Source organism: Pichia kudriavzevii, chromosome 1 (assembly GCF_003054445.1).
Source record: "Pichia kudriavzevii chromosome 1, complete sequence".
Classification (NCBI taxonomy): Eukaryota; Fungi; Ascomycota; class Pichiomycetes; order Pichiales; family Pichiaceae; genus Pichia; species Pichia kudriavzevii.
Genome location: NC_042506.1, coordinates 1,642,984 through 1,656,720, shown reverse-complemented (window position 1 = coordinate 1,656,720; position 13,737 = coordinate 1,642,984). Strand labels below are relative to the sequence as shown.

Sequence of the window (13,737 nt, the reverse complement as noted above, 5' to 3'; positions counted from 1 at the left end):
AGCCAGCATAAACACAAGCACACATAGATATAGATATATCTACCTATATATACATATAGATACTTCCACATACACATTTATCAAAAGTTGAAGAGTAACTGCAGATGTCTACACCAAAAAAATCGCCATTGAAGACACCAAAATACCACAGAACAGTATTTGGAAATACAAGTCCGAATCTAGTCAATCATAGCACAAATTCAATTTACGCTGGAAGCAATGGGATATTATCTCCAAACTTTAACGTTGTAAATTCGGACTGGTCTTCCAAGTTAAGTAGAAAAAATAAAACATTTGGAGACAAATTGAAAGAGAGTCCTAGATCCGACAAATTTCTGAATTTGAAAAGAGCAACATCAGGTAGTTTATCAATTGGGAGAAAGTTACGGCGGACAAACACAAATGAGTTTGATAGATTCATACCTTCACGCCAATCAACTTCTGGGAAACTGTCAGTTGAGAAAACTATATCTCTTCCATCTTTTGCATTACCTATTGATCGGATCGAATCACAGCATTCTGAGATATATCAAAGTACCGTAGCTGAAGCATGCGGGCTGGAGGTTGGTCAAAGGATCCTACAATTTCAGCCACCCGCTCCGGCACCTTCAAAAGAAAGCAACTCACTAAGAAAGGTTGCATCGCAAAATAAATTCAAAACAAGACAAATAATATCCACTACAGCAGCTCAAGCAAGAATGAAGAGGATACCTTCATGTCCCGAAAAAGTTTTAGATGCCCCTGAATTAACCGATGATTTTTATCTCAATTTGATATCTTGGTCTGAGGACAATAATCTTGCAATAGCGTTGGGGAAAAGCGCTTATTGTTGGAATGCAAATGACGGTAGCGTCAATTTGATTACAACATGTGAGTTGGTCATTACATCACTTAGATGGTCACAAGATGGTTATTTTCTATCAATCGGGTTAGACGATGGTTCAGTTGAGATATGGGACATTGAAAAAAATGAGTTAACTCGGAAAATCCTATCACATTGTGGTAGAATTTCCTCACAAAGTTGGAATGAAGCCTTTTTAACTATGGGTTCACGGATGGGATCAATATTTCATAATGATTTACGTATAAGTAACTGTTTGATTGATAGATTTGAAAACCACACAGGGGAAGTGTGTGGGTTAGAGTGGAGAAGTGATGGATTACAACTGGCAAGTGGTGGTAATGATAATGTTGTTAATATATGGGATAGTAGATTGACTTCGAATGCAATCCACACTAAAACTGCACACAGTGCGGCCGTTAAAGCATTGGCATGGTGCCCAACACAGTTAAGTTTATTAGCCAGCGGTGGCGGTAGTGCATGTAAGAAGATCCATTTTTGGAATACAAACACAGGTAATAGAGTCAATACCATTGATACCGAATCGCAAGTAAGTTCACTTACATGGGGGTACTCTAATGGTATTGGCAAGGAAATAGTTTCAACACATGGGTTCCCACACAATGAGGTATCTGTTTATAGTTACCCAACTCTACAGAAAACAGGAGTTATAATGAACGCACATGAGGGGCGGATACTAAACAGCCAGTTATCACCCAACGGTACGGTCTTGGCTACATTGGGTAGTGACGAAAACCTCAAATTTTGGAAACTCTTTGACGAACCGCCAATGGAGAAGGATACGACTCCTTCTCGTATCGAAAAGGTGATCAGATGAACACCAAATACTCCCCTAATGTATTATATAGAATAAACAAACGCTTATAGGTTTATAGAGTGTATCCTCTAATGTAATAGTATACTTATCGAACGGGGTACCCAATTGTCTCATAAATGAAATGGGGGAAACTCGGCGGCTAATCAGTAAGCATACTTCCTAATGAGGAAGGTCGATGCGGCGCCTTAAATCTAGAGGTAAATATATATATATAAAGAGGCCATAGAGCCCTATTTTGAACACCAGAGGGGGTTCCATGGGACGGACCCCCATTCCATATAGAGCGTTTTGTGTTTCCAACAACGGCTTTGTATTGATATTTGTCAAGATGAGCAAAAATAGAGTTGAAATATTGCAAATGGAAGATGCAAAGAAGGCTGCACGCACCTTATACGAAGCTTTTGATAATGACGATGTTGCAAGGTATGTGAGCAGACATTTAGAAGGGAACCCTGAGTTGAAGAAACAAGTTGATCTGCAACTCTACGAGGGGTATGTGAGATCGCACATTATGAAATCTATCTGCTTTGTGATAAAGGGAGAAGACCATGAAAACAAGGACACTTTTGAGACGGTTTCCATTTGGGTCAAGCCAGATGCCGGTTCACTGGATGATTATTTGACACTGGTTAGGTCTGGGTTTGCTAAGATGGCGTGGAACACCGGTGCCGAAGGTCGTAGGAGAGTTTTTGGAGTGTTATTCCCCGTGCTACATGACAACTACGACCATATAATGTCTGTGGATCCAAACGCATCAAACACGTGGACCTTGGTGTACTTGGGTTCCACTCCGGCAGCAAGAGGCAAGGGGAATGTTCGTGCAATGTTCGACCATGTGTTTGACAACTACATTGATCCCATGGGTGCCAATGCGTATCTTGAGAGTTCGGCCATTAGGAACTTACCTATTTACGAGCGGTTTGGATTTAGGGCCATCAATGCGGTGTGGCTAGGTGACAGGGATGATCCTGTAGATAAGGCAAGAATGGATATTATGATCAGAGGTCCAAGGGGGGAGAAGTGGAGATACCTAGAAGAAACCAGGGAAAAGGAAGGGTATATTGTACCGGAAGTTTCTATTGCCAAATAAGGTGGAATTTATAGGAAAGTTATAAGGACAATAAATAGCTTTTGATGTATTAGAAGGGTTATAAATACCGAATATCAGCTACTATGTTTTAGGTGGTTGTTTAGAGGGATTCAGTCCCTGTTCTCAGAGAGCTTTTCTTTTTTTCTTCTTTTTTTTTGACTATCTAATGGAGATTCTTCCTTTTGAGTCGATTAGCTTCTATAGACGTAATGTACAATATAAACAATGGTTTTAATCAATAACAAATGGAGGGTGAGAAATATTTCATAGACAGGCAAATCCAGCGCGAATTCTAACTTTTTGGCTTGGCGAATTTTATAGAGTCAGGAACATGAATTTGCATTTCATCTTAGATAACTCTAAAAATCCTTGCCAGTTATGTACATCTTTAGCCAAAGAGTCCAATACTAGAGACAATGTCGAACCAACAGCCGGCTCCACACGAAGCACATCTTCCACCAGATGAGGGTAAGCCGCAGCCAAATGTCCCAGAACAGAGTCCATCCTCATCGGTAAATGACAAGATGATTTTCTCCTGGATAACTGAATTTACCTATGGCCCAAACAAGGAACAGGCCCTCTTAGAGTTGGGCAAGAAGAGAGAGATGTATGAGGATTTGGCATTGGTTCTATGGAACTCCTTTGGTGTGATGTCATGCCTTTTAGCTGAGATTGTTTCAGTTTATTCCATGCTTTCACCACCCACATTAACTATTCAAGCCTCAAATCGGGTGTGTAATGCCCTTGCACTAATGCAATGCATTGCAAGCCATCAAGAAACGAGAATGCCGTTTTTGATGGCACAGATCCCCTTGTTTCTCTATCCATTTTTAAACACAACATGTACACATCGTCCATTTGAATATCTACGTTTGACTAGTTTGGGAGTTATTGGTGCGCTAGTCAAGAATGATTCACCTGAAGTGATCCAGTTCCTTCTAACTACCGAAATTATTCCACTCTGTCTTAAGATTATGGAGTCCTCTTCAGAATTGAATAAAACTGTTGCCATTTTCATTGTGCAGAAAATTTTACTGGACGAACAAGGACTCAATTATATATGCCAAACCTACGATAGATTCGAGGCTGTTGCCAAAGTGCTTGGTGTGATAGTCAAACAGCTCGTTGATAAACCAACAAGTAGACTATTGAGACATTTGATTAGATGCTACCTTAGACTTTCAGATAACGTTGAGGCCAGGAAAACATTGAAAAAGATCCTCCCTCAAGAGCTACGGAACAATACATTTGCCGGTGTTCTTAACGAAGATGAGTCTGCAAAACAGTCCCTGCAGCTTTTACTGCAAAACCTCCAATGATGTGTATCTGTATTAACTTAGAATTTTTTGTACAACAGCATAATAGTCAAAACACTATAACTTATTGATAACAATAAAAAGTGGCGCCAAAGTGGCGCATGCGCAGTGCACGTGGTCTCTCTGCTAAAGAGTGTGCGCCACTTTTGTTTTTTTCGCTTTTACCATTTTTCTAATTTTTCCTCGTTTTTCTGGATCGAATGAAATTGAACACGAAGTGGAAAATGAAATTACCCAGTTGTTTATATAAGGTATGTATGCATTTATATATAGAAGTTAGTCAAAGGGTCAATTTACATACCAACAGGAACCCAGAATCACGCCATGTCCACACATACGTATAAGAAAAACGAGGATGGCAATGCTGGTGTTCTTCCAGACAAGATGACAGTCTATCAGGAATGCCTGCAAGCATGCAATGCATCACCAATTCAAGCAAAGAAGTGTCGTAAACTTCTGTCTAGATTATTGAGACTATTCTATGCAGGGGAAGGTTTCCCTCGTGTTGAGAGCACCAACTTGTTCTTTTCGATCTCCAAGTTGTTCCACAACAATGATCCTGCATTGAGACAGATTGCATACTTGGCAATCAAAGAATTATGTTCTCATTCAGATGACATCTTGATGATTACCGCCTCAATTATGAAGGACATCCAAAGTGGTGATCCGGTCTATAAGCCAGATGCAGTGAGAACATTGTCTAGGGTGTTGGATGCTTCAACCATTCATTCTGCAGAGAGATTGTTCAAGAACTCCATTGTTGATTCCAACCAATCGATTTCTTCATCTGCTCTTGTTTCCTCATTCCATCTGTTACCTGTTGCGAAGGAAACTGTGAAAAGATGGGTAAATGAAGCACAAGAATCAATTACTGCAAGCAAACACTTTCCAACTTCCCAATACACACAGCATGAGTTCAGTGGTTATAATCAAGTTCCATCGTCAACTTACATACACCAATATCATGCCTTGGGTTTATTGTATCAGTTCAGAAACACTGATAAGATGTCTTTGATTAAGATGATTCAGCAATTAACCGAAAGAAGATCTTTGAATAGCTCTTTAGCACAGGTCCAACTAATTAGGTTTGTTGAAAAACTTATTCTAGATGATCCTCAATTCATCAATAGTTTATGGCCACTTTTTGTTAGTTGGTTGAACCATAAATCCGATATGGTTGAATTGGAAGCTGCTAAATTGATTTTGACCCATTCTTCGAAGTTCAGCAATGAACAGCAGATGAATGCAATCACAACATTACAGTCATTATTAAGCGTACCAAGAACAGTTACTAGGTTTGCAGCTGTTAGAATTTTGAATAAAGTTGCGATTAAAGATTCCGATAAAGTTGGCGTTTGTAACTTAGAGTTGGAAAAGATGATCAATGACCAATCAAGATCGATTTCCACTTATGCAATCACAACTTTATTGAAGACAGGCAATATTGAAAGTGTCGATAGATTGGTCAAGGCAATTTCCAATTTTATGGATGAAATTTCTGACGAATTCAAAATTATTGTCATCGATGCAATCAGAACATTATCTTTGAAATTTCCAACCAAGTATAAATCAATGTTGTCTTTCTTAAATGATGTTTTAAGAGAGGAAGGTGGTTTCAATTTTAAGAACGCCATTGTGGAAGCCATTTTTGACATTATCAAATTCATTCCAGAATCCAAAGCCACAGCATTGGAAATGTTATGTGAATTCATTGAGGACTGTGAATACACCGAGTTGTCAGTTAGAATCTTACATTTGCTAGGTAACGAGGGTCCTAAAACTTCGAATCCGTCCACTTACGTTAGATATATCTACAACCGAGTTGTTTTAGAAAATTCAATTGTTAGATCATCTGCAGTTATTGCATTGTCCAAATTTGCATTGATTAATGATGTTGAGCTGAACAAGAGTATAAAGATTTTATTAAAGAGATCATTGCAGGATATTGACGATGAAGTTAGAGATAGGGCTGTTTTATCACTTAAATTGCTAGAATCTAAAGATCTAAAGGATGCAAAGGCTTATCTCCAACCAAAGTTCAAATATTCCTTGAACATTTTAGAGCAAGAGTTGGCCAAGTATGTCAATAATCCAGACAAGTCATCATTTCAAGAACCATTCAATATTAATTCTGTTCCTAAGATGACAGAAGATGAATTTAAAGCTTTTGAATTGAAGGAGAAGCTACTAGGAAAAATCACTGGTTCGAATGATGAAAACATGGATTCATTATCCTCCACTCCAGATGAAAGCAAGAGTAATTCCAACGACAATCTGAACAATGTCTCTGACATGACCAAGTACACATTACAGCAACAAGAATATCAAAACGAGCTAGCATTATTACCAGAAATTGGCCAATACGGCTCATTACTAAAATCATCAGCGCCGGTTGAATTGACAGAAAAGGAGACCGAATTTGTAGTCACGGCAGTTAAACACATATTTGAAGAACATCTAGTTATTGAATATAACATTGAAAATACATTGGATGATATTATCCTGGAGAATGTTAATGTTATTTCACAATTTGATACCGAAGGTTATACTGAGGAGTTCACACTACCAATCGAGAAACTCCAACCTCACGAAAAGGGTAAAGTTTATGCATCCATTGCAAGACCTTCTAGTAGTGACGATAAGAAATATCTATTGGCTTCGATGGCTAACGCCCTATCATACGTCACCAAGGATGTTGATGCCGATGAAGATGAGGAAGGTTTCCCTGATGAATATCAGATTGAAGAGTTATCCATCATTCCAGGAGATTTTATTATTCCATCCTATATTAACGATTTCACCAAGCAGTGGGACGAGCTTCCAGTCGAGGAGTCGGCAGTATATAACTTGGGAGATTCCGAGTCTATTGATCTGCAGAGTGTGGTTGACAGATTAATAATCACCATGTCCATGATGCCAATCGAGGCAACTGAAGTTGTAAAGTCGGGTGTCAACAACCATACGTTAAAATTATCTGGTAGAAGCATCTCAGATAGCAAGGTTTTGGCCATTGTCAAGTTTGCCATTTCTTCCAAGGGTGTCATGATGAAGACAGTCGTCAAGGGTACCGAGGCCGACCTTGTTGAAAGTCTTGCAAACTACATTGAGTAAATCTATAACGTGTATAACGAAAATATCTTGAATTTTTTTAAGTGATAACAACAATCTCTATATACGTATATCGGGGATATAACACTACAAATGTAGCCCTCCTAATGACGCTGGTATGTACACGGTGAATAAATATGAGTCTTCTTCCAAGTGAAGGAGGAGGGGGTTTTTGAATGTCTCTCCACTTTGTGCAACAGTAAGCACTTATATCTCAAAGCCATAGCCTTTCATGCATTCTTTGTACGCCTTGATGAGAGAATCACACTTCGGCGAATCAACACCGTTAATTAAGAGACATTCGTCTCTTGCTGATTTTTCCTCCTTACAAACACAGCAAGGCTTTGGTTTGGCTAGACGTGCGTGTTAGTAGAAAGGGTTCTAATATAATGCCAGCAGCCTGGAACAGAGATACGTACATTCTTGTTTCTTTTCGCCAGACATTCTTGGTCGTGGTTTCTTGAACGTGTATGCCAAGAGGAGCAACAGAGTAAAAGACAACAAAGAACAAGAGTGCCACAGAATTAAGTTGTGTGTTTAAGCTAAATAAAAAAAAAAGGTGAGACGATTCTCACACTCTTTCGGTCTCTTCCTCTCTCTCTCTCCTTGTATAGACATATATTTAGTACCACTTATGCATGATATCATTTGCTTACTAATCCGTGTCCCCCCCTTCCCACAGTATCCAGGAAGATGTTTATCTTGTCCCCTGGAAAGGCAGATAGAGTGCACAGTTCAGAGTAGAAGCGCAAAATCAGGGGGTTCTGTTTCGGGTTTATAGAGTTGCTCTAGTGCCGGTGTTGAAGTTCTCCCAAGTGTGGGAAAAGTCTTTTTTTTTCTTTTCCATATTGGGACACAGATAGTGGGACATCCAGGCCTTGAATTGCTTTCCCCAAGGACAGGATATCGACACATTCCTCTCTTCTTTAGGGGTCATACCGCTGGTCATGATACAACTACTTAACGACGGAGAAGACAATGGCAAATGCGAGCTTCTTGGACCGTTTGGTCTCTTTGTGCAGGCCCTGATGGCCGTGCTCACAATGGGGTCTCTCGTTTGGAAGAGATACCATGAACGGCCACATCGCCGACCTTGGCGTATTTGGATGTACGACGTCTCCAAACAAGTCATTGGGGCATCGTTTGTCCATATCACCAACTTGTTTCTCAGTATTATCTCCAAGATAAGACTCCATGTCTTCACGGTCAAGGGCAACCCAAAGAGGATATGCGACAACCCATGTGACTACTATTTCCTCAATCTACTATTCGACACCACCATTGGAATACCAATACTCTACTTCTTCATTGTGGGCATTACTGGCGTCCTCAAGGGGATGCACATCCATGGCTTGAATTCAGGAGAGTATGGCGACCCGCCCCTACTCTCAAACTACGCCAAGCAGTTGGTGGTGTATTTGGTGAGTTTGGGCCTTACAAAGCTGTCGGTGTATGTGCTCATGCTGTCCTTCCCCATCCTTGTACGAGTCGCCATCTGGATGTTATCAAGACTCGACCCATATCCGAATGTCCAGGTGGGGTTTGTCCTGCTTGTTTTCCCGCTTATTATGAACGTCTTCCAGTGCTATGTCGTAGACAACTTGATCCAGAGCCCCGTGTATCACTCATCCAATAAAGACACGTTGCTCGGAGACGTGGAGGAAGGTCTCCCGGAGCACTACGGAAGTGCAGGGTCGAACGATTGCGTCGAGTAGACAGTAAACGGCCAACTAACGCAATCCAGTTTATATACAGGCATCATTTAGAGATGTTCATCTTTGTAGCATATATCATATAACATATAGCATATAACATATAGCATATAGCACTGGCTAATAATTAAAGTTATCGGTAAATTATGCACACGTTTTTCCCTGCAAAAAAAAAATAATAAATGCATCCTCATAAATTTAGGCTTATCAAAAAGAAAGGAGACATCCCTTTGGGAGGTTTCAGGTGGTGTATTAAAGGCGACATATTTTTTCTCTCTGTTTTTGGTGTTGGATAGTTTACAGTTTAGTTCAGTTTAGTTTTAATCTTGGCTGATCTTGCTTACCCTCTCCCCCCCCCCCCCCCCCTCCTTCTTCAACTACTTTGTCTACAAGTATTTAGTTGCATTCTGCAGTAGAACATATCCAAACCATGTCTTTCGATAAGAACGGACCTTTCAAGCTCAACATCACGACATTGTTATCGATATTGTCACTATTAGTGTTTGTCTATTGCATTCCTAATCCGGAGACACAGCAGACTCTCCACAGTGAAGCAGGAAAGAAACCAGGTAAGAAGAATATCATTATGATGGTCACCGATGGCACGGGGCCATCTTCGTTTAATATGGCCCGTTCATTCAACCAGTATATCAAGGATTTGTCGTTTGATGAACCTCTCTTTATTGATAAGTATCTGATTGGCCAATCACGGACCAGGTCATCGTCGTCGTTAATTACAGATTCTGCTGCCGGTGCAACTGCATTTTCCTGTGCACTGAAATCGTATAATGGGGCTATTGGGGTCGATCAATTCAAAAACCCGTGCGGAACCATACTTGAAGCTCTCAAGTTAAAGGGGTGGAAGACGGGTCTCGTAGTAACGACCTCCATCACCGATGCCACGCCTGCAGCCTTCAGTTCACATGCCGATTATAGACAGTTTCAGGATTTGATTGCCAATCAGCAGCTGGGACTCAATATGACCATAACCGGTCCCGATGGTAATGGATTAGTTGATTTAATGATTGGTGGAGGAAGATGTTCGTTTCTACCGGGAAGCAGTGTTGAAGGGTGTAGACAAGACGAGTTGAATTTGATTGAATATGCCCTTGAGAGAGGTTGGAATGTTTCACTTACAAGGGAGGAGTTTGATCAGCTTGGAATGGGATTAAATGAAGAGGTTAGTCTTCCCGTATTGTCTCTATTAGCATACTACAATATACCATATGAACTCGATCGAAATGAACATAAATTCCCCAGTTTATTTGAGGAAACCGTAACGGCATTGAATATCTTATCGAGAGAGACTGCGGAATCCGATCAGGGGTTCTTTTTATTAGTTGAAGGTTCGAGAATTGACCATGCCGGACACCACAATGATCCGCATGCACAAGTACATGAGATTTTGGCCTTTGATAAAGCCTTCCAAGCGGTTATTGAGTTTGCCGAAAACAGTGACGTTGAGACGTATGTTATATCAACGAGCGACCATGAGACCGGAGGAGTCGATGTTGGTCGGCAAGTAACTCCTGAGTATCCCGATTATATTTGGTATCCTGAGGTTTTGGATAGGGCGAGACATTCAGGAGAATTCCTTAATTTTAAAATCAACAAATGGATGCACGAGAGAGGGACCATTAAACAGGAGGAGCTCCGAGAATACATCGAGAGAGAGATTCTAGAGAAGGACCTCGGTATTCTAGACTATGACAGGGATGAGATACATGACATTCTCGAGCTCATCTACAGAGATTCAGCTAGTAATGAAACTGATGAGGGATATATCACCATAACGGAAGTGGACGGAGCCAGTGCCGTTGTTGAGTTTCTCAAAGACATGGTTTCACGCCGTGCGAGAATTGGATGGTCTACACATGGACATACCGCTGCCGATGTCAATGTCTATGGATATTGTAATAGAGAACAAGGTGAACAATTACTCGTTACCGCATTGGGTGGCAACATTGAAAATATACAAATTGGTAAATTTATGGAACAAATTGGAGGTGTTGAATTGAGTGAATTGAGTGACAAGTTAGTTAGGGAAGGGCAAATCCATGCGCCGGCCTGATGAGGCAAGCGAGTTACCGCATTCGGACGCCGAGGGAGGAGCGGTGTTTACTATTTACCCCATTTAGGAGCGAGAGAATAATGTTTTCTGTGAGTTTGGGATTGGTATAGGAATGAAAGAATAGTATATAATATCAAGGGTTGTTGTTCATTCTTGTTTCCTGTTGGTTCTTTCAAGTTCTTCTGTGCTTTGCTTTCTTTCTTTTATTCTTTTGATTAGTTATTTCCTTTAATTCTTTTACTTAGTTTATTAATTTATTTTTTTCTTTTGCTGTTTCTACCATTATTCAATTATCAAGAACTATATCTAACAGCACCTCAATTACAATCATATAATAACAATGCTCTCATACGGTGATATTACTCTTAGAATTCTAAACTTTATGTTCCTAACTGTCACGTTGGGTCTTACAGGTTCGTTAGCTGCAACCACCGTTACCCGCCACAACCCACAGGTTTCTTACTGTGTCTTTGCGGCGGCCTTTGGTATCTTGACCTCGAGTTTCTATGGTGTGGCTGCCTTTTTCATCTCCTTCCTTGCATCTCCTCTCTTTCTTGCAATCTTTGACTTTATGAACTTTGTGTTCACCTTTGCCGGCGCTACCGCATTGGCAGTTGCTACCAGAACCCACTCCTGTACCAACCAAAAGTACTTGGACGAAAACAAGGTCACCCAGGGTTCTAAGGACAGATGTAGAAAAGCACAGGCTTCCACCGCTTTTCTCTACTTTTCTGTCTTTGTTTTCCTCTTCTCCTTGGTTATGCAATGTTTGAACATCATGAAGAATGGTTTCCTTGCAGGCAGCTCTCCAAAGGTTCCAAGAACAGGTGTCCCAACTATGGCCCAAGTTTGAAATACATTACCAACTTGATTGAATTATATTTTTAGCAAATAAAAAAAAAGAATAAGAAAAAAAAAAACCACCAATTACACACATCGTTTCTCTCTACCCCCTCTCCCCCCTTCATCGCCACTACTGGGCCTTTACACAGAACCAGAGGAGAGAACACAAAAACTCCAACTTCAACTCCACCTCCAACTCAAAATTCAAAAAAATAAAAATATTAAAAAAATAAAATATATTCTTCAATTTCTAATGTCTTTGTCAGAACTACAATACCTTCAATTCCACCTGTCTTCATCTCCATCATTATCATGATAATTGATACCAGTACAATTCTTTTTTTTTCACTTCAATACCGTCCAACTAACACCACCTGGCTTGCCTAACGTTGCTATTCTTGCTTTTTGCGTCTAGTTTTTGCCTATAGGCTCTAGGTTGCAGTTTTCTGCCCTTGATGCTTTAGACTCATACATTGTTTCACGCAAAAAAAAAAAAATTAAATTCACACCAGACAATTAAAGGAACCCCTAGCTGAACCGTTAGTTGCTTGTTTTCATTACCTCAAAGACATTGTGTTTTTATACTATGTCTATATCTGATAATTTTTTGTTATTACTAATTTCTAATATGATTTCTCTGTTTTTTTTCTCTTATATATATATAACCCGTTTTTTTGTAAGTCTAACAAAATATTACTAATATTACTAATATACTATACATTCCTGCTATTTATATCCTCTGCTCATCATAAACCGTTCGATGGATTCCCACAAGAATTCACTCACTTGCCTGTCCTTGAACCGTTGGTTCCGGTCTAAACTGATTACTTGGACATTCCAGTTCTTGATGTTGTTAGGAATAACATCTCCACTGTAGTTCACATAAAACCCCTTGACTTTCTGAAACAAAAGGTTCGGTTGGTTGATTTTGTAATTTTTGAACTGCCATTCCTGTCCAGTGGTAAACACCGCAACGACTCTATCCCAGTACTCGGGCTTTACGAAAAACTTCTCAACGTTGGAGACCACAACAAATTTGATCTTTTTACCAAACTTTTTACTCTGTCTGATAACTTGAACCATATTCAAATTGGCCCCCTCCTTGATATCCTGCGGATCGACAAATTTCCCATCCTGCAAGAACAACTTGACGTTGTTCATTGTCAACATGGAAATCGCAGACGGAGAGAGTATAATAATCGGATCCTTCTTCTTCAAAATAGTAGCTAATGAGCTGCTGTCGTTACCAGCAACTTCCTTCTTCCTTGCATCCTTGCTTGTTGTAGAAGGCTTCTTTGACGCACTCTTTAATGGCCTGACAATCTTGTACTCGCATTCCCTGATTAGGTTACTGAAATCGTTCGCCTTCTGCGTACCACGTAGTGCCTTGTCGTGATCAACCAATTCAATCTCATGTTTGCTGATTTCCTTTAATAACGGATCACTTTCGATTTTCAAACGCTTGCTTTCCTTATAGTCCACTTTCTCATCGTCCCTGGTACCTCTTTTCTTGCCATCTTTCTCATCGGAGTTTGGTTTGATGACATAGTTGGATGTATCTGTCTCACCTTTCAAATATGATATGAGGTCCGTCTTCTCAACAAAGGAAATAACGTCAACCTTGTTGTTCTCACATAGTTCGATGTACTCTGTCACAGCTGCGTCTCTGTTCATCCAGCAAAAATACACACTTTTGACATCATACATCTTTGACCCCTTGAATTGTGATTCTTCACCTAGCTTAAACTTTTCAGAGTCTCCTATCTGCACAAACTCGGCAGCACCAATATCTTCCACAACACCGCCTTCGGCATTGACCAGTTTAGCCTCCTTATTAGACGTGATTGCGCTCTTAAGTACATCCACAAACGACATCTTCGGTTAGATACTTATCCCCCTTCTAATAACAACTAGTACT

At 40.1% G+C, this 13,737-nt stretch overlaps 9 protein-coding genes across 9 annotated transcripts; 7 read left to right on the top strand and 2 right to left on the bottom strand.

Moving 5' to 3' along the window:
- Positions 1-104: 104 nt before the first annotated feature.
- Positions 105-1,679, top strand: C5L36_0A07570 (uncharacterized protein; the record flags this gene model as incomplete). The annotated part of the gene is made up of 1 exon (XM_029463774.1): positions 105-1,679. One exon carries the CDS (start codon positions 105-107, stop codon positions 1,677-1,679), a length of 1,575 nt encoding a protein of 524 aa, XP_029319634.1.
- A 256-nt stretch (positions 1,680-1,935) lies between these two features.
- C5L36_0A07560 (uncharacterized protein) lies at positions 1,936-2,769 on the top strand (the record flags this gene model as incomplete). Its single annotated transcript, XM_029463773.1, has 1 exon — positions 1,936-2,769. The coding sequence occupies one exon, from the start codon at positions 1,936-1,938 to the stop codon at positions 2,767-2,769; it is 834 nt and encodes a 277-aa protein (XP_029319633.1).
- Positions 2,770-3,185: 416 nt separating this feature from the next.
- Positions 3,186-4,088, top strand: C5L36_0A07550 (uncharacterized protein; the record flags this gene model as incomplete). Its single annotated transcript, XM_029463772.1, has 1 exon — positions 3,186-4,088. The coding sequence occupies one exon, from the start codon at positions 3,186-3,188 to the stop codon at positions 4,086-4,088; it is 903 nt and encodes a 300-aa protein (XP_029319632.1).
- A 321-nt stretch (positions 4,089-4,409) lies between these two features.
- Positions 4,410-7,196, top strand: C5L36_0A07540 (uncharacterized protein; the record flags this gene model as incomplete). Its single annotated transcript, XM_029463771.1, has 1 exon — positions 4,410-7,196. The coding sequence occupies one exon, from the start codon at positions 4,410-4,412 to the stop codon at positions 7,194-7,196; it is 2,787 nt and encodes a 928-aa protein (XP_029319631.1).
- A 204-nt stretch (positions 7,197-7,400) lies between these two features.
- Positions 7,401-7,637, bottom strand: C5L36_0A07530 (uncharacterized protein; the record flags this gene model as incomplete). Its single annotated transcript, XM_029463770.1, has 2 exons — positions 7,401-7,546; positions 7,613-7,637. 2 exons carry the CDS (start codon positions 7,635-7,637, stop codon positions 7,401-7,403), a joined length of 171 nt encoding a protein of 56 aa, XP_029319630.1.
- Positions 7,638-8,140: 503 nt separating this feature from the next.
- C5L36_0A07520 (uncharacterized protein) lies at positions 8,141-8,908 on the top strand (the record flags this gene model as incomplete). Its single annotated transcript, XM_029463769.1, has 1 exon — positions 8,141-8,908. The coding sequence occupies one exon, from the start codon at positions 8,141-8,143 to the stop codon at positions 8,906-8,908; it is 768 nt and encodes a 255-aa protein (XP_029319629.1).
- A 427-nt stretch (positions 8,909-9,335) lies between these two features.
- Positions 9,336-10,976, top strand: C5L36_0A07510 (uncharacterized protein; the record flags this gene model as incomplete). Its single annotated transcript, XM_029463768.1, has 1 exon — positions 9,336-10,976. One exon carries the CDS (start codon positions 9,336-9,338, stop codon positions 10,974-10,976), a length of 1,641 nt encoding a protein of 546 aa, XP_029319628.1.
- Positions 10,977-11,316: 340 nt separating this feature from the next.
- C5L36_0A07500 (uncharacterized protein) lies at positions 11,317-11,829 on the top strand (the record flags this gene model as incomplete). The annotated part of the gene is made up of 1 exon (XM_029463767.1): positions 11,317-11,829. One exon carries the CDS (start codon positions 11,317-11,319, stop codon positions 11,827-11,829), a length of 513 nt encoding a protein of 170 aa, XP_029319627.1.
- Positions 11,830-12,545: 716 nt separating this feature from the next.
- On the bottom strand, positions 12,546-13,694 carry C5L36_0A07490 (uncharacterized protein; the record flags this gene model as incomplete). Its single annotated transcript, XM_029463766.1, has 1 exon — positions 12,546-13,694. One exon carries the CDS (start codon positions 13,692-13,694, stop codon positions 12,546-12,548), a length of 1,149 nt encoding a protein of 382 aa, XP_029319626.1.
- Positions 13,695-13,737: the final 43 nt, after the last annotated feature.